Below are 20,697 nucleotides of genomic sequence, written 5' to 3' on the forward strand. Positions count from 1 at the left end.
AAATGACCCTTATTTAGACGGCAAAAGGAACCAAAGTGAATAGCAAGTTCCAATTTCATTTTAACGTTTTCTGCAAAATGGCACCCTGATTATTTCTGTCTTGTCTACACATGTTGACAGTGATTAGATAAAACATTGCACTTTTGATTGGGTCAAAATAAGTCTGAATCTTGAATCTTCTTCCTATAGATGTACAGTTGTAGGCCATGACAAAGCTTCACATATCCTGATCTCCCTGATGATAAAATAAAAATATCACCCACACCACAAAATCACACATACACACACTCTTAAATAGCATTGCTTGTAGGACACAGTATGTGTGGACACTGGTCGTGTATGTTTGCAGAGGCAAAGCCCTCCTGGGCAAGGCTTCTGATGTGAAGTCCCAGCAGGCTCAGGGGGCAGGTGGTAGGGAATCAGAGATAGCAGAGAGGCTGCCCTTCCAAAGGCAGCTGATTCAAATAAAATGAATTAAAATACTACACAAGAATAGATTCACATAAAATATTCAACAAGATTTTTTGCCACAAAAATGGATGTATAAGTTAAAGGCAAGCCACAAACTATGGACTTTGATCCTCCATCCCCGTGATTCAAACATGGGGTGACAGTAATGAAAACAGAAGGAGGATTCAACCCTTGAAAACTGACCATAGATCTCAGCATCTGCAGGGAAGGGAGGAAAGAAGGTGCAGTGGGGGGATGGTGAGCACAACTACATGGAGTACTGACCTGGGGAGCAGCAGCGTTGGAAGCTGCACAGGATGAGAGAAAGATCACTCAGGTCCATGTGCAGCAATGAGAAGTCTAGAGGGGCTACACCAAGAACCAGGTTCAGAGAGGATGGACAAGTACGTGGGAAATGCACAGGCATGGAGATGCACTATGGGGGATGCAATATCAGGGACGGATTATCATCTGATGCCACCCAGGGTGGTGTGATGGGGGGCTATGCTTGGGGGCTCCATAGTTCCTGCTAACCAGAGCCTACTGTCTCTAGCCCCTATTCTCTCCTAAGTTACTGCTAATCGTCACAAGGAGGGTGTTCTGGCTGATCTTGCTCCTCTGGCCATATCTGCCTGCTCTTCTCAGCAGACACTGGTTTCCCAGCAGGATCCTCCCACCAGGACTTTGCCCTTGGTTAGAGGTCCCCGGCCTGACTGTACGTTTAGTTTGACCAGTAGGAACTCTGGACACCAAGACCATAGCTCTGAGAACAAGAAGGACCAGGGACCCCACCATAGTGGAGGATTATGAGACATTCAGTGGTGGAAGACTACAGTGACCACACTCGAGGAAGAAATTCTTTATTATGAAAAAAATGAGCAAGGATGTCAATTAATAGTATTTCAGCTCAAAAAAGGAATGGAAATGTAAAAAATGATAAATGTTAAAAGAAGAAAAAGCAATGGAAACGAGACTCTTTAAAAACAAATTAAAATATGGATTCATATATGTATACAACCCCACAAAATCAAATCAATAAAGATATTTTCCTAGTAAGCCAATGCTTATCAAATAAGGTAAAGTCAATTATGGAAAGTATTCTTATAATTTGAAACTTGTACATATTTAGATCTCTAAAAGCAAAGTATAAATATGCACAATATGAGCTGTATCTTATTTTAGCACAGATTTGGAAATCTAAAATTAAATCAGATAAGTTCATTTTTTGGCTGTATTAGCAATGCAATTTATAAGTGAGATTTATTTATAGTTTCCCTTTAAAGAACTAGGGCTAATAAGAAATTTATCACTGTAAAATTGGTTGGTTATGGCAATAATAAAAAATATTCTGAGACTTGAAAAAAAAAATATGGATTCCAAGGAATAAGTTCAGAAAAGGAAGACTACATGGAAGAGAAAAGCAGCCAATGGTGCGGGGGACAAGGACAGAGAGTTCTGGAAGGTGTTGACTATCTCAGTGCCGCCGGAGTGTGAGAAGAGGCAGATTAAAGAGGGAGGCTGCAGGACTTCAAAGCTCACTCATGCCTGATGCCCCGTGTGTTTCCCGAAGCAACACAGAGGCCATCCTTCTGGTTAATAATACTTTGTTGGCGAAACCACTAGGCTACACGCTAGACATTTTAGTCACGTTTACACATCATCTCATTTAACTCACTGTGGTACCTTGAGTTAGGTCTCATTTTTATGTTATTTCTGTAGACAGATAAAAATAGCTTGGAGGGTGTTAGGCTAGTGTTAATTATCCCTGTTAGTAAATGGGAGGACTGATAAAAATCTGTTCCATGAGCCCAAGTTCCACCCTAGGGTCGATCCCACCCTCAGACTCTCTCCATTGGTGACACACACATTTAAGTTTCACTGTAATTTCCACATCTAACTCTCTATTCCTTTATTTCTTCTTGCTTTAGGACATCTGATTTCTAAACAACGTCTATGGAGAACACCACAGAAGTGACACATTTCATCCTCCTAGGACTGACTGAAGCCACAAACCTACGCGTCCCACTGGTAATGATCTTCACTCTTATATATGCAATAAATGCCATCGGGAACCTGGGGATGATCCTGTTGATTCTTTCGGACTCTCGTCTCCACACACCCATGTACTTCTTCCTCAGTAACCTGTCTCTGATGGACTTCTGTTACTCTACGGCTGTCATCCCTACAGTCATGATTGGGTTATTTATAGGAGATGAGGTCATTTCCTATGGTGCATGTGCTACTCAGATGTTCTTTTTTGTAGTCTTTGTCTCCGGGGAAAATTTAATCTTGGCTGCAATGGCCTTTGACCGCTTTGCAGCCGTGTGCAAACCCCTGCATTACACCACCATCATGACCACAGGTGTGTGTGCATGTCTGGCTATAGTCTGCCATGCTGGTGGTTTCCTGAATGCCTGCATCCATGTTGGGGAAACATTCAGTCTCACTTTCTGCAGCAACAATAAGATCCATCACTTTTTCTGTGATGTTCCAGCAGTCATGTCTTTGTCTTGCTCTGATAAGCATGTTGCTGAGATGGTCATTGTTTATGTAGACACCTTCAATGTCTTTTCTGCTCTTGTGGTTATCTTCGTATCCTATGTGTTCATTTTTATCGCCATCTATAGGATGCGCTCATCTGCAGGCTATCAGAAGGCTCTGTCCACCTGTGCATCTCACGTCACCGCCATCACCATCTTCTATGGGACGGTCATCTTCATGTACTTACAGCCCAGCTCCAGCCATTCCATGGACAAAGACAAAATGGCTTCTGTGTTTTACACTATGGTCATCCCTATGCTGAACCCCATAGTCTACAGCCTGAGGAACAAGGAGGTCAAGAATGCAATCAATAAATTGAGGGAGAAGACAAAATTGTCCCTGGGATTATGATTTAACATTGTGTGCGGCATAATTAGCTACTTTCATTCCTCTCCATCTTCATGTGCTGATTTACAATCTAAGATATACCTTTAAGTCTTAAAATGATACCCTCACCTTTTGTAAAATCTAATGTCTAGAGTAAGGAGAGTGCAGCAATGTAACTAACTAATAATTGTTTCTTTGTGTCAAAAATACATATTAGGCATCTTTGACTTATTCACTTGTTCTACATGCATTTTCTCCGCCATGTGTACTATAAATACATTGGGGCACAAAAAATTAGGAAGAGGTAAATGACAGTTTACTTTTAACAAAACTAATTTAAATATTAATTTGGGATATTGATATATAAAATACATCATGGTGAAATTTTGAAAAATAATCTAAGGCTCCTAATTTGAGAAAAAATGGGATACAGTCATAATACTATGTATTTAATTTCATTTGCATATTTTATTGACAGAATATAGACTTAACGTCATAAATGAATCAAAAATTCTACCTTGTCTGACTCATTTTTGGACTGATATTTTCTCATTATATTTTTCAAGGGAAAAATAGCCACGATACAAAAAAAGGAAAAAAAGTTAAAGTATTTTCAATTTCTTCACGTGACTGCTCACTGACACATTTTTTAAAAAATGCACTGACCATTGATAATGTATTTAATCTACCAGTACTTCAGCTGGTTATGTCGCTGATTAATTTTTAATTTAGTCAAGTTACATTTTATCTTTCAGTCCTCCGGTTTTAATCACAGTTAATTCACAATGATTTTCTCACCATTTCCTCACAATTCCGTAGCTTCACTTTAAGGATTATAGTCCTTGCCATGAAGGCTCTACAAAATGATAATTTTTCCCCGGAGGATGTCTTCTAGAACCATTTCATAAATGTCCATCATCCACCCAGTGTGCACTAGTCTCTCACCCTGTGTGATTCTTCATAGTTTGATTAACATCGACTAACTCTATATTAATTCCTCACTACTGTATAATCTCTCTCTATAGCTAGACTATGAATTCTAAGACATCAATGACGTTGTATTTTTTATAACATGATACTCAGTACTTAAATATGTGTGTTGCATAGTAGATGCTAAATAAATATTTGTAAATGAATGTATGAAATAAAGGTTAGAGTTTATTTGTCCCATTGTTGAATCTTTTAACTGATCACATTATGTCATCCATAAATTAGACCTGCCGTATAGACTTTAATAGTAGCTCAATAGAGATACAGCTAGATGTCTGCTTTGCTAAGATATTTTAATGTATTCTCACTCACTGTTAAACTGCAAGCTATTGAACAGGATTGCTTCTAGAAGTCCATCCATCACGAGTGTCTTCAGAAACCAACTCAGGAGTAGTACCTTGAAATGATGACTGTGGCAGGGAACAATCAAATAAATATTATTTTGTAAATTCAAAGGAGACATTAAATATGAGACGATTTTAAGTGTAATTTATTTGGAAAATTGTTTCAGTTATATTAATTACACAGTAAACTAAAATATTTCTAATATTGACACATAAATGTCGTAATATGTATAAGTAATAAAACATGCAGCCTTAGGCTAGAATAATGCAGAGTATTCATGTTTTTAAATTTGATCCTCAGAAAATGCAACACAACACAAACTATCCAGAAGCGTGTTCACAAGTGTCTCATTTCTTCTCTCTAAAGAATTAAGAAAAATAAACCCTCAAAACTGGAGGTATTGCTAAAAGGAGCTAAGATGCCTTGCTGTTGTTTCTGGGACAGCTAGAGGGCAAAGATCACTTCTGTCTTCATGGTAATGATGCTCCTTTTGGAATCATTTCTAATCATTGTTTTAAATAATTTTTTAACTTCAGACGTTATTTAGATTTGTGGAAAATCCTCAAAATAGCACAGAATGTTTCCAAAGCACCCTCTGCAGCATGAATAATGACCCACCAAAAGGTCCACACCCTAACCCTTGGCACCTGTGAGTGTTGCCATGTGAGGTAAAGGAAGGGCTCTGCAGATGTGATTGAGATCACCATTTTATTTTTTTTTTAAAGATTTATTTATTTATACAAGAACCGGGGTACAGGCCAGAAGTGCAGGAGGATGACAGGATTCACCAGAGACAGAGCAGGGAACAGAACAGGCAGACGTACCAGAATACGCTGCTGATGGGAGCAGCGGGCGAGTCAGGAGAGGTCTGCCACGCCATGTGGGATTCTTGCTGGCCGGCGGGGATCAAACCTGCGCTGCAGAGGTTGTGGACAGCTTCACAGTGCAGAGGCGCTCAACAGCCTGCGCCACCAGGGAGGCCCGAGATCATCATTTGGACTATCCCAGGGGGTCCACTGGCAACCCCATGTGTCTTTATAGGAGGGAATTGAAATTCCACCACAGTCAAACATGAGTAGGTGGCGTGATCATGAAAGCAGAGGTCGATGTGGCACAAGCCCTGGATGCTGGCAGCCAGCACAGACTTAAGAGGCGATGCGTGAATTCTGCTCTCAGGCTTCAGGGGTTTGACCCAGCCAATGTGCTGATTTCAACCCAATAAAGCTGATTTCAGACTTCTGACTTCCAGATCTATAAAGGGATGGACACTTGAATTATACTAATCTACTAGTTTTATCCCTTTCTTTTATAAGGACACCGAATATTACATTTAGGCTCACCAAATAATCCAGGTAAATACTTCTTCTTAGTACTATTAATCTAATTACTCATGCAAAGACATTCTGATTCATGTAATATTTATAGAATACAGGCACTAGACCCTGATGTGTTTGAGAACATTTATTCAGCCCCTGCTGATTTCCTTCTCACATACTCTTCTCCATGCCCATCACCCAGGGGCCTGGCTAAGTGCAGGGTTCCATCTGGGTGCTCCTCCAAGGCTATGAGGCTTCCCTATCCACAGCTGCACTGTCAACACGTGAAGCCTCTTTAATCCCCATAGCAGGAGAGGGATAACTGGGTAGAATTGGGTGTGCTTCACCTCACCCAGAAATGACACATGTCAATTCTTTCTAAGCCCATGCTCTACAACTGACACATGTCTCATTGTTTCCAAAATGGGCATGCACATGTAGGGAAGCAGATGTAATGTTTAAACGCCACCATATTGTTAGCCATGCTGTAGTAATATTTAGTAACAGTTAATATTAATATTGGACATTTCAGAACACCAGATGTGTGTTAGATATTTTTCTCTGGTTTGCATGTATGGGATCTGCAAATCTCTTGAAAATCATCAAGAATGCCATAATAATATTCTCTCCTTTCTACCACAAGAAACTGGAGTTTGATGATTAAATTATTAAACAATTTTATGTCAAGTCATACAGGTACATAAGAAAACCTATAACCACCCCGCATGCCTGTAATGAGGAAGCTATGATACTTCTGCTTGGGAGGATGAGCTTAGAGACCATGTACAGGGAAAAATGGATCTATGGGTTTTTGATGAAAAAGAAAGCATTCTTGGGCCATGACTATAGTGATAACACTAGATGAATAAGAAAACAAGTTGGTAAAAGTACTCAAGATCATTGATACAGAGAAGAAATGAAAATATGTTATATTAAACTTTGAAATTTAATACCTAGTGATGCAAAGATGTGAAGAAACCAGAATACTCTTGCTATTGGGGATTTAAATTGTGAGCACATCATACATTTTTGCAATTTCTAGTCAATTAAATACAGTTACCAAAGGTTCAAAAGCTACTCCCTGATATTTACCCAAAGAAATAAAAAACCTGTGTTTGCACAATAATTTTAGCCATGATTTTATATCAGCTTTGTTTATAATCACCCAACACTGGAAACAATATAAAAGGATCTCAACTGAGGAAAGAAAAAAAAAAGATTCACAGCATGGAATACTACTTTGCAATTTAAAATTCCACTAAAGATACAGGTAACAATGTGCATGGACTTTAGCTGAATTATGTTAAATGAAAAATGCCAGAATCACAATGCAATTCCAATCAAATCTCAATGGTTTTCTTCAAAGCAGTAGAATAAATATTGATGAATATCATATGGAACCACAAAAAAACTCAAATAGCAAAAGTGCTCAGTCTAGAAAAAGGAAGAATGGAGGTATTACGCTCCTGGACTTCAAACTATACTTCAAAGTCATAATAATTAAAACAGCATGGTACTGGAACTAAAACAGACACACAGACCAATAGAACCGAGCTGAAATCCCAGACTAAAGCCACACATATATGGACAACTAATCTGTGACAATAGAAAAAATAATATGCTCTAAAACAAGGACAGTCTCTACAATAAATGGTGCTGGGAAAACTGGACCACTACATGCAAAAGAATGAAACTAGACTACTACCTCACACCATACTCAAAGACCAACTCAAAATGGATAAAAGACCTGAATGTGAGACTTTAAACCATAAAATATACAGGGAAAACACTCTATGACATACAGCTCAGAAATATCCTTGAATTCTCTTCCCTGAAACAAAGAAAATGAAGGAAAATATGAACAGCTGGGACTTACCAAACTAAAAATCTTCTGTACAACACAAGAGATAATAACCAAAATGAAGAGACACCCTACAGATTGGAAGAAAATATTTACACTCCACACAACTGATAAGGGACTTATATCAAAGATCTACAAAGAGTTTATACAGCTCAACAAAAACAAATAAACAATCCAGTCAAAAAGTGGGCAGAATAGCTAAAAAGACACTTCTCCAAAGAGAATATGCAGATGGCCAACAAGCCCATGAAAAAATACTCAGCCTTACTTATAACCAGGGAATTACAAATCAAAACCACAATGAGATACCACCTCACATTGGCAAGAATGGTCCACATTAAAAAAAAACTGACAACAACAATGCTGACAACGATATGGAGAAAAAGGAACACTTTTACATTGCTGGCGGGAATGTGCACTGCTCCAACCATTTGGAAAGCTGTGTGGAGGACCCTCAAATTAATAAAAATGGATCAACCATATGACCCAGCAATTCCACTCCTAGGAATCTACCCAAAAGACACAAAAACATTAATTCAAAAAGAAGCCTGCATTCCTATGTTTATTGCAGCACTGCTTACAATGACTAAGGTATAGAAACAAACTAAATGCCCAAAAACAGATGTCTGGCTCAAGAAGATTTTGTTTATATACCAACTGGAATACTACTCAGCAATAAAAAAGATAAACTCAGGCCTCCCCTGGTGGCAGAGTGGGTTGAGCACAGAGCTGTGAAGCTGTCCACAGTCTCTGCAGGGCAGGTTTGATCCCTGCCAGCCTACAAGATACCCACATGGCACGGCAGACCTCTCCTGTCACACCCGCTGCTCCCCTTAACAGTGTACTTCAATCAATGTGCCTGTTCTGTTCCCCACTCTGTGTCTGGTGAATCCTCTCACCTTCCCACACATCTGGCCTATACCCTGGTTCTTGAATAAATAAATAAACCTTTTTTAAAAAGTGGATAAACTCATGCCATTCACAGCAACATGGATGGAGCTGGCAGGGATTATACCAAGGGAAATAAGTCAGAAGGAAAATGAAAAACATCAGATGGTTTCACATATAGGAGGAATACAGGGAAACCAGACATGGGGGTCAGGAAAAAAAGACAAAACTAGCTGGGAAACTATAGAACTGAGACATACCACAGAGGGGAAGGAAAAGCTATCAAAAGAGGGGATGGAAGAGAACAAGAGACTATGGGTACAGTTCATGGGGAATTTCCTGGTGGGAATTTTATGGCATGAAACCTGAGATGATAAATCAAACATTATACCAAAATGAATGACAATTTAAATAAATAATAAATCAATAAATAAAAATTTTGTGAAAGAATATACAATGGAGAAAAGACCGTCAAGAAATGGTGTTGAAAAAACTGATATTCACTTACAATGGAATTAAATTTGAACATTATGCCATACGCAAGAAAATAAACTCAAAATTACTAAATTTACATGAAAGGTGAAAAAAAGGAAAATTTAAAAAAAGAGAAAAATGCCAGAATCAAAGACTATGGATTCTAAGGCTCTACTGAAGGACATTCTTACAAAGGCAAAATAATATGAAAAAAGCAGGTCAGTAATTATGACAGTGTTGACTCCACAGAAGCTGAGGGGCCAAAATCTTTGGAAACATACATTAAGATGCGTGCATATACTCTCTGCAACTGGTTAATTAAAAATGAAAATAATATGAAATAACAAGGCAAACACACCTGTACACCCTAAGGTTACGTGCTGTGGCTCCCACAGGCAGTTTGATTACTTTGTCCCAGGGAAAGTGGAGTGAGAAGCCAGAGGTGCTCTCATGGGGGACATCCCCGGAGATCCTCAGGTCTTTATAATCCACTCTCAGTCCCCATGCACTAACCCTGTATCCACCGTGACTTCTGGAGCTTTATTTACAATGACCAGACTTTGGCCGAGACCCTCTGAACATCATGTGTTCATCACAATGATGATGGTTTTCTCATGCAGCTCCTCTGATCTTAGGATTTCCTACAAACTTACAGCCATGGCCAAGGAAACTCTCCAGTAAAAATTATTGAATCACTTTAAAATGAAATCCCTAAGCCCATTGAGTTTTATAGACATGAGTTTATTATTTGCAAACACAACTCCATGTGCCAAATGAAAAATGTCATTTTGTTATGTTTAGTTTACGAATAAGGAGAAAGAAGTAACTCTTCCAGAAGAACACATGGTAGATTCAGGACTTGAACCCATGTTAATGGGTTTTTTTCTCCATTGTTTCCTGCCTTAGAGACCTTGGAACCTGTGCCCACTGTTGCACAGCATTTCTCTTAGAGACTCTACCCACTAGTCCACGGCTGGATTTTTCTTTATCTCAAACACACGACTGAGGATTGACAGCCATTTGTTTGCAAGAGGAAGGTGAGTTTCTATATTCAATATATGCTTTTGATGAAAACTACAATTCATGCAAAAGTTGCGGGGCAGCTAATGTAATTGTTGCACACAGACATAGATATTTCCAATATTTTCCTTGAAATCTGAGGTGAAACTGAGGAGTAAGTGTCAAAACAGCACCAAAAGAAACTTAGATGATACTTGGGGACTGCACCACACTGCTCCTCTAAGAAGGATTAGCAGGGAGAAGAAGTGATGATCTGATTAGGCAGAAATTTCATTGAATCTACCACAAGTCAGCATAGGAGATAAGAAAAAAAAAAACCCAGTGTGAAATGACCCTTATTTAGACGGCAAAAGGAACCAAAGTGAATAGCAAGTTCCAATTTCATTTTAACGTTTTCTGCAAAATGGCACCCTGATTATTTCTGTCTTGTCTACACATGTTGACAGTGATGTAGATAAAACATTGCACTTTTGATTGGGTCAAAATAAGTCTGAATCTTGAATCTTCTTCCTATAGATGTACAGTTGTAGGCCATGACAAAGCTTCACATATCCTGATCTCCCTGATGATAAAATAAGAATATCACCCACACCACAAAATCACACATACACACACTCTTAAACAGCATTGCTTGTAGGACACAGTATGTGTGGACACTGGTCGTGTATGTTTGCAGAGGCAAAGCCCTCCTGGGCAAGGCTTCTGATGTGAAGCCCAGCAGGCTCAGGGGCAGGTGGTAGGGAATCGGAGATAGCATAGAGGCTGCCCTTCCAAACGCAGCTGATTCAAATAAAATGAATTAAAATACTACACAAGTATAGATTCACATAAAATATTCAACAAGACTTTTTGCCACAAAAATGGATGTATAAGTTAAAGGCAAGCCACAAACTATGGACTTTGATCCTCCATCCCTGCAATTCAAACATGGGGTGACAGTAATGAAAACAGAAGGAGGCTCCAACCCTTGAAAACTGACCATAGATCTCAGTGTCTGCAGGGAAGGGAGGAAAAATGGTGCAGTGGGGGGATGGTGAGCACAACTACATGGAGTACTGACCTGGGGAGCAGCAGCGTTGGAAGCTGCACAGGATGAGAGAAAGATCACTCAGGTCCATGTGCAGCAATGAGAAGTCTAGAGGGGCTACACCAAGAACCAGGTTCAGAGAGGATGGACAAGTACGTGGGAAATGCACAGGCATGGAGATGCACTATGGGGGATGCAATATCAGGGACGGATTATCATCTGATGCCACCCAGGGTGGTGTGATGGGGGGCTATGCTTGGGGGCTCCATAGTTCCTGCTAACCAGAGCCTACTGTCTCTAGCCCCTATTCTCTCCTAAGTTACTGCTAATCGTCACAAGGAGGGTGTTCTGGCTGATCTTGCTCCTCTGGCCACATTTGCCTGCTCTTCTCAGCAGACACTGGTTTCCCATCAGGATCCTCATACCGGGACTTTGCCCTTGGTTAGAGGTCCCTGGCCTGACTCTACGTTTAGTTTGACCAGCAGGGACTCTGGACACCAAGACCATAGCTCTGAGAACAAGAAGGACCGGGGACCCCACCATAGTGGAGGATTATGGGACATTCAGTGGTAGAAAACTACAGTTATGAAAAAAATGAGCAAGGATGTCAAATAATAGTAGTTCAGTCCAAAAAAGGAATGGAAATGTAAAAAATGATAAATGTTAAAAGAAAAAAAAAGCAATGGAAAAGGAGACTCTTTAAAAACAAATTAAAATATGGATTCCAAGGAAAAAGTTCAGAAAAGGAAGACTACATGGAAGAGAAAAGCAGCCAATGGTGCAGGGGACAAGGACAGAGAGTTCTAGAAAGTGTTGAATATCTCAGTGCCCCTAGAGTGTGAGAAGAGGCAGATTAAAGAGGGAGGCTGCAGGACTTCAAAGCTCACTCATGCCTGATGCCCCGTGTGTTTCCCGAAGCAACACAGAGGCCATCCCTCTGGTTAATAACACTTTGTTGGTGAAACCACTAGGCTACACGCTAGACATTTTAGTCATGTTTACACATCATCTCATTTAACTCACTGTGGTACCTTGAGTTAGGTCTCATTTTTATGTTATTTCTGTAGACAGATAAAAATAGCTTGGAGGGTGTTAGGCTAGTGTTAATTATCCCTGTTAGTAAATGGAAGGACTGATAAAAATCTGTTCCATGAGCCCAAGTTCCACCCTAGGGTCGATCCCTCCCTCAGACTCTCTCCATTGGTGACACACACATTTAAGTTTCACTGTAATTTCCACATCTAATTCTCTATTCCTTTATTTCTTCTTGCTTTAGGACATCTGATTTCTAAACAACGTCTATGGAGAACACCACAGAAGTGACACATTTCATCCTCCTAGGACTGACTGAAGCCACAAACCTACGCGTCCCACTTGTAATGATCTTCACTCTTATATATGCAATAAATGCCATCGGGAACCTGGGGATGATCCTGTTGATTCTTTTGGACTCTCGTCTCCACACACCCATGTACTTCTTCCTCAGTAACCTGTCTCTGATGGACTTCTGTTACTCTACGGCTGTCATCCCTACAGTCATGACTGGGTTATTTATAGGAGATGAGGTCATTTCCTATGGTGCATGTGCTTCTCAGATGTTCTTTTTTGTGGGCTTTGCCACCGGGGAAAATTTCATCTTGGCTGCAATGGCCTTTGACCGCTTTGCAGCCGTGTGCAAACCCCTGCATTACACCACCATCATGACCACAGGTGTGTGCGCAGGTCTGGCTATAGTCTGCCATGCTGGTGGTTTCCTGAATGCTGTCATCCATGTTGGAGAAACATTCAGTCTCACTTTCTGCAGCAACAATAAGGTCCATCACTTTTTCTGTGATGTTCCAGCAGTCATGTCTTTGTCTTGCTCTGATAAGCATGTTGCTGAGATGATCCTTGTTTATGTAGACACCTTCAATGTCTTTTCTGCTCTTTCAGTTATCTTTGTTTCCTACGTGTTCATTTTTATCACCATCTATAGGATGCGCTCATCTGCAGGCTATCAGAAGGCTCTGTCCACCTGTGCATCTCACGTCACCGCCATCACCATCTTCTATGGGACGATCATCTTCATGTACCTACAGCCCAGCTCCAGCCATTCCATGGACACAGACAAAATGGCTTCTGTGTTTTACACTATGGTCATCCCCATGCTGAACCCCATCGTCTACAGCCTGAGGAACAAGGAGGTCAAAAATGCAATCAAAAAGGTGGGTGAGAAGACAAAACTGTCCCTGGGGTTATGATTTAACATTGTATGGGGCATAATTAGCTACTTTCATTCCTCTCCATCTTCTTCATGTGCTGAGTTAGAATCTAAGAAACACCTTTAAATCCTGAAGTAACACCCTCACCTTTTCTAAAGTCTACTGTATAGAATAAGAAAACATTCCAGCAATGCAAATATAACTACAAATGGCTAAGGAGACACATGAAATATTTGTTTCTATGTGTCAAAACTGCATCTTAGAGATATTTAATGTATTTACTTGTTCTGCATGCATTTTCTCTGCCTCATGCACTACAATTGCACAGGTAAAGCAGAGGAACAAACAAGTGCTATGACAGAAGTGAGTACAGATACTCAGAGAAGCAGAATTAACAAGAGGTAAATGTAGGGTATTATTAATAAAATTAATTTAAAAATTAAATTAGGATATTGAAAAATAAACTCTATCGAAGTCCTTTTAGTTGAAAAATAATCTAAGAGTCCTAACTTGAGAAAAATGGGATACACTCATAATATTATGTGTTTATTTCATTGGCATATTTTATTGACAGAATATAGACTTACCATCATAAATGAATCAAAAATTCTACCTTGTCTAAGTCATTTTGTTGAGCTTATATTTTCTCACGATACTTTGCAAAAGGAAAAGACCCCCAACACAAAAAACAAGGATGTAAATGCATTTTTGATTTCTTCATACATGATTGCTCACTTGCACATTGTTTAAAAAAATGCACTGGGTTGATAATGTATTTTAAGTCTACAAGTACTTTAGATGGTTAATGTTGCTTATTAAGTCTTCATTTAGTCAAGTTGCATTATATCTTTTCACTCCTAAGTTTTTACCAAAGTTAAATTCACAATGATCTTTCTTTACAATTTCCTCACAATTCCAAGCACCTTCAACTTCAGGGATTTTGTCTTTACTATCTCCTCAATGGGGATCATGAAGGCTCTCCTTCAGTGACACTCCATCCCAGAAATTGTCTTCTGTAAGCATCTTCAGAAACGTCCATCACCCATCCCATGTGCACTATTTCTTCACCCTGTGTCATCCTTCATAGTTTGATTAACTTTGCTTAACTATAAATTATTTCTGCACTACTATATAATCGCTCTCTACAACTGTACAACAAATTCTAAAGCATCAGGCATGTTGTTTTCTTTATAACATGATCCTTGGTACTTAAATGTGTGTATGTTGCATAGGAGATTCTCAATAAATGTTTGTAACCTGAATGCATGCAATAAACATTGGAGTCTAATTGTCCCAATGTGTTGAATCTTTGAACCACCAATCATAGCGTGTCTTCCGTAACTTAGACCTGCCAGATAGACATTAATTGTACCCTAGAGAGGAGGAGCTAGGTGTCTGCTTTGCTGAGATATTTTAATATAGTCTCACTCATTGCTTAAACTCCAAGTTATTGAACAGGATTGCTTCAAGAAATCCATCCATTACCAGTGTCATAGAAACCAACTCATGAGCAGTGCCTTGAAATCACAATTGTGGCAGAGAACACATCAAATAAATATTATTTTGTAAAATCAAAGGTGACATTAAGTATGAGATGATTTTAAAGTGTGATATATAAAATATTTGGAAAACTTCAGATATATTAATACACAATTAACAAAACAATTCTAAATATCAATATATAATATAAACATGACAATATTTATCAGTAATAAACAAAACGCATCCTTAGGCTAATATAATGCACTATATTTAGGTTTTTTAATTTTGATCCTCAGAAAGTGCAACACAATTCAAAACTTACCCAGAAGGGTGTTCACTCATGTCTAGTGTTTTGCTTCTACATAATTAGGCAAAATAACATCTCAACAACTGTAAGTGTTGTTTGAAGAAGGTAGGGCCCTTGTGCTGTTGTTTCTGGGGCAACTGGAGGACAAATACCGCCTCTGTCTTCATGGTAATGATGCTCCTGTTGGAACCATTTCTAACTATTATTTTAAATAATCATTTACCTCAAAATTATTTAGAATAGTGAAAAATCTTCAAAACAGTCCAGATGACCCATCAAAAGGTCCACACCCTAACCCTTGGCACCTGTGAATGTTACCATGTGAGGTAAAGGAAGGACTATGCAGATGTGGTCGAGATCATCATTTTAAAAGTAAGAGTGTCCTGGACTACCCAGGGAGGTCCCACTGGCAACCCCATGTGTCTTTACAGGAGGGAACTGAGGTTCGACCACAGTCAAACATGAGTAGGTGGCATGATCGTGAAAGCAGAGATTGATGTGGCACAAACCCTGGGTGCTGGCAGCCAGCACAGACCTAAGAGGTGAGGTGTGAATTCTACTCTCAGGCTTCAGAGGCCACCTGACCAGTCAACGTGCTGATTTCAACCCAATTAAACTGATATCAGACTTCTGACTTCCAGATCTGTGAAAGAATTTAGTGTCTTCTAAGCTTCCAAGTTCGTGGCAATTTATTACAGCTTCTGTGTGTGTGCTTGAATATATCTATCATGTTATACCACAATATTACTTCAATTAAAAAAACAAAATTAAATGAATAAGTTAAATTTTTATAGGTGGATTTTGTTCTGTTAATTTTGTGACATAAAGCTGTTATCAAAAAAAAAAAAAAGGTATAAATGATCAGATGACCAACATTCAAGGACGTGTTACAAAAGACAGAGACAGAGACAACAAAGCCCAAGCAGTGACTGGTGCATTATATGAGGCAGGAGAGCCAAGATCACGCTGCAGGAGCAAATCCACTCACAGTATTCCTCCAACAAAGATTTATTCTCACTCCCTTGAGTACCTACACGGAGATGTGGCGATACCGCTCCTGGATGTTCATTCACACTACAGGCCATAGAGTTACAGCTGCAGCTTCCAGAACAGCCCCTCAGTGAACACAGCAGGGCAGGGACAGTAGATGGTTGTGATCTAGCATCCACACTTCAGGCCAGAAGTGACACCATCTTCTTCTCCAGCCCCCAACATAGTACTAGTTCCTGGCTCTAACTGGCTGCCAGGAGGTGAGGAAATGTGGGAAGCAGAGGTGATGTACAGGTACTACTATTTTTGTTCCAAAGGATGACAAAATGGTAGTAATTAAATTTAGTGAAATCTGTTCTTCTGATATGCGCTAGACATGACAGTAAGCTTTGTCTTATCATCTTTAGGATCTTCCATCGGGGTACACAATAGTATCACTACTCCACTTTCTCACACTGCAATGTGAGAAATTAAACTTGTTGGCCAAGATCGTCCTGTAAACCATGACGAAACTAGAACTTGGATAGCTCCCCATGACTGCTCAGCTCATGACAACCACACCTGAGTGCCTGAGAAAAGAGATAATTCTGCCTGGGGGTTTGGGGCAGAAATGACTATGTGGAGAAAGACTGTATCTCTCCCCTGATTCTAGAAATAAGAAAAGAAAATCCTTCCAAAATATCCCCAGAAAAGCTCTGTAATTAAGAACAAAGGACAAGTGGGTATTTTGTTAAAGAAAAAAAAAAGGAAACTCCTGGGATATGTCTAGGCCTCCGAGGTAAAGAGAAACAGGAGAGGCTTCATGAGGTCCTGATGTCACCTAAGGCTTTTATTTTTGTAATGAGGTTTTTACTTTTGCTGCCTAATGTGGCTTGGCCCTGCCAATTGGATGATTGGGATTCTTCTTTCTCTGCTCCGATCCCCCCGGGGTTCATATGCACTCTCAACCGAAATGCGAGGAGGTTAGTAAGGATCCCCAACCTAAGATCTGGAGCCTCCTGAGAGATCCACTCACAGGAAACAATTCCCCTCGAGCCTCGTGGATGGAGAGGGCATTGCCACTGCCTTGATATCTGCAAGCTCAGAGCCCAGATTCTGTTCCACAGCACAGAGCACCACACATGCGAAGGAGCTTCTCCCCAGGACGCCTTCCCAGATGTGGACTTGTGGACGATGATCTGGGCAAGAAGGTTTTGTACATCTTCTCCTTTTTCCCCTCCTTTGTCTCTTAGGATGAAACTGAGTGTCGCGAAAGCAGACACGTTGTAAATTCATATTACCTCGATTTCAAAAAAAAAAAAAAAATCATACAAGCATAGCTGGTTAGAATGGAAGAGGTAACTCTTCCACTGTCCCCTACTCCCACTCCATGCAGGGGGAGGAAATATATCAAAGCCAAAAACAATGATGAGTGATGGAAAGAATCAGACTATGGGAAAAATAAAGACTGGCATGGAGAGAAGCAACTAAAGTTTTGCTTCGATATTTTGAAAAACTGATCCTTTAGTTTCAGAGCTACTAAAAGAGATCAAAACATCACAAAGAAGGAGCCAGAAACCATAATGTTTTCTATAGGGGCCATTAGTTGAAGGGTAACGCGCAATCAAGGGCCCTCATGAATTAGAGAGAAAACTGGGGGTGACCTTAAAGCAAGGAATCACTGTTATGTCTTATGTTATAAACAAGTTGATAAGAAATTCAGAGATGTATGGGGTTGTCAGCATCACATACAAACACCTGGCAGGATGTTTCCCATATTTTACCCTCCAGAGTATATCACAGATAAGACTGCTTGGGGTTTAATGCAATGATTATAGCATACAGCCAGCAAGCCGGGATGTGCTCCATGGTTATAATGTGGTCATTTGGTGGCAGCCACAGGTAAGGACATTCCAGTGTCCTTCCATACCACATTCCTATAAAAGACCTTGGTGTACCCACCCCTACCCAGAATTCAGCCCCTCTTCTGACACAGGACTTCTGCCCTTGACAGGAAGCTGACCTCATGAGCATGAGCCCCTGCTCACACTTCAGTTCCCTTGATATCGACCAAACAGCATTGTCTTGTGTTTGCTCATCTTAGGTGCCTCTCGTGACATTTGTCAAACGACTTTGATGGAAAACATTTCAGAGCTCACCGAATTCATTTTTGTGGGACTAACAGATGCCCCATATATGCAGGTCCCTTTATTTGTCATCTTTACCCTCATTTACTTTATCACTCTGCTTGGGAACCTGGGCATGATGGTATTGATCCTGCTGGACTCCCAACTCCACACACCCATGTACTATTTCCTCAGTAACCTCTCCCTGGTGGACTGTGTTTATGCCTCAGCTGTCACTCCCAAGGTGATGGTGGGGTCCTCACAGGAGATAAGATTATCTCTTACAATTCATGTGCCGCCCAGATGTTCTTCTTTGCAGCCTTTGCCACTATTGAAAGTTTCCTCCTGGCGTCCATGGCCTTTGACCGCCATGCAGCTGTGTGCAAACCCCTACATTATACCACCACCATGACAAGTACATTGTGTGCCTCGCTGGTCACTGGCTGCTACATCTGTGGACTCTTGCAGTCTTCCATCCATGTGGCCTTCACTTTCCACCTCTCCTTCTGTCATTCCAATGTTATCAATCACTTCTTCTGTGACATTCCCCCACTCCTGGCTCTCTCTTGCTCTGACATCTATACAAATGAGATTGTACTCCTCACATTGGCATCTTTCAATGTCATAATCACTCTCTTTGTTATTTTGAACTCTTACCTCTTGATTTTTATTGCCATCCTAAGGATGCACTCAGCAGAGGGACGGAAGAAAGCCTTCTCTACCTGTGCCTCCCATCTAACCACTGTCTCCATCTTCTATGGGACAATCATCTTCATGTACTTACAGCCCAGCTCCAGCCATTCCATGGACACAGACAAAATGGCATCCATGTTCTACACCATGGTCATCCCCATGCTGAACCCCATTGTTTACAGCCTGAGGAACAAGGAGGTCAAGAATGCCTTCAAGAAAGTGATTGAAAAAGCAAAGTCTTCTTTGGGCTCATGCTACTAAATAGAAAGAGCACTCAGGTCATGTGAGAATCTTGTGTCTGTAAATGTATTTTGAACTTTAATTCCTTCTTATCTGAAATTCTCTGCACATTCCCCTCCCAAATGGCTCTGCTTCTACTTATTCTTTAGGACAATGACTGGGTAGGAGAGCATGTGGATGTCTTTTGGCGGAGGTGGGATATTATTTATATCTTAAGATCAATTTTTTATTCTAAATGCTATGGGATCACACACTACATCACTCCGTTGGTCTAAAGTGCTATGTAGGTCAACTCCTAAGTGTATAACCCTAGACTTATATTTTCAATTGCTAGGATTCAAAAGAACTCCATGATTCTTGCACATAGCAAAAATGTAGGGATCTCAAACATTCATTCTGCTACGAATGTTATTAAGAGATTGTTAAAATACAGAATCCAGGATCCACTTCCAGCATTCTGCTCTAATATATCTCCGTTGAAGTCCAAAATGCTGTAGGATTTTTCTTCCTGATCCATATTCACCTTGATCCTGAACTTAGATAGCAAGAATGCCAATGGTAAGAATGAAAGTTGGTTAATGAAAGATACTATATAAGCTAAATTTATTTAGTTCCTGACTTTCAGAGAGAAAAAGATAGCTCAGAGGATAAAAATATATCCATACCTTCTCCTTATCCTTATCCTAATGAATAAAATTCATATAAGAGTCTACATAGGGAGGAATGCCAGCGTTCTCAACAAGTATCCCCTGTTTCAGATAAGGTTGGTGGAAAGATCGCACTCTGAGAACTCTTCCCCCAGAGCAATGAATCAAAAGCATCATCACCAAACCAGCAGCATCAGCACTAGCTGGAATATTTTACAAATGTCATTTAAAGGAAACTCTACCCCACCTATGGAATCAGAAACCCTAGGAGTTCAGTAAAGTTCTCTGTGTCTTAACAAGTCTTCCCGGTGTTTTTGAAGCATGTTCAGGTTTGAAAACCACTGGACTCAACCTAGAAACACTAGCTTAAAGCAGTGCTTCTCAACCTTGACTGCACATTACAGTAACTAGAGGAAATTTTTGAAATACTGGTGCCTGGTTCCTGCCTCCAGAGAATATGATTTAACAGATCTGGGGATAAGACCTTGGCACCAGGAGGTTGCAGAGTGCAATCATTTCCCTAGAGCCTGATCTACAGAAGAAATTGAAAATAAAAAAAATAATATTCATTTAGCAACTAGTGCCTCACCAATTATTTGCATCTGCTGTCTCATTCAGCTTCTACACTAATTCAGTATAGTCTGCCATATTGAGAGGAGCAAATGGAGACATAAAAGAACAGATGGTCCCAAATTGAGAATTTTGAACCCAGTTTTTAGGACTCCAAAGTATGTCCTTTCCAGGTTAGTACAGCTAACAACTGTTTAGCACTATAACATATTATAATAAGAAT

At 40.0% G+C, this 20,697-nt stretch overlaps 3 protein-coding genes across 3 annotated transcripts; all 3 read left to right on the forward strand.

Moving 5' to 3' along the window:
* The first annotated feature begins 2,403 nt into the window (after nucleotides 1–2,403).
* On the forward strand, nucleotides 2,404–3,342 carry LOC119254354 (olfactory receptor 5B3-like). The gene has a single exon (XM_037521463.1). The coding sequence runs from the start codon at nucleotides 2,404–2,406 to the stop codon at nucleotides 3,340–3,342; it is 939 nt and encodes a 312-aa protein (XP_037377360.1).
* A 9,198-nt stretch (nucleotides 3,343–12,540) lies between these two features.
* Nucleotides 12,541–13,479, forward strand: LOC119254355 (olfactory receptor 5B3-like). The gene has a single exon (XM_037521464.1). The coding sequence runs from the start codon at nucleotides 12,541–12,543 to the stop codon at nucleotides 13,477–13,479; it is 939 nt and encodes a 312-aa protein (XP_037377361.1).
* A 4,855-nt stretch (nucleotides 13,480–18,334) lies between these two features.
* LOC119254356 (olfactory receptor 5B12-like) lies at nucleotides 18,335–19,278 on the forward strand. The gene is given in 2 exon segments (XM_037521465.1): nucleotides 18,335–18,578; nucleotides 18,581–19,278. Coding segments are annotated over 2 exon segments (942 nt in total).
* Nucleotides 19,279–20,697: the final 1,419 nt, after the last annotated feature.

Source organism: Talpa occidentalis, unplaced genomic scaffold, assembly GCF_014898055.3.
Source record: "Talpa occidentalis isolate TD23 unplaced genomic scaffold, MPIMG_talOcc4v2.1 talOcc4.3, whole genome shotgun sequence".
In the NCBI taxonomy this organism is placed as follows: Eukaryota; Metazoa; Chordata; class Mammalia; order Eulipotyphla; family Talpidae; genus Talpa; species Talpa occidentalis.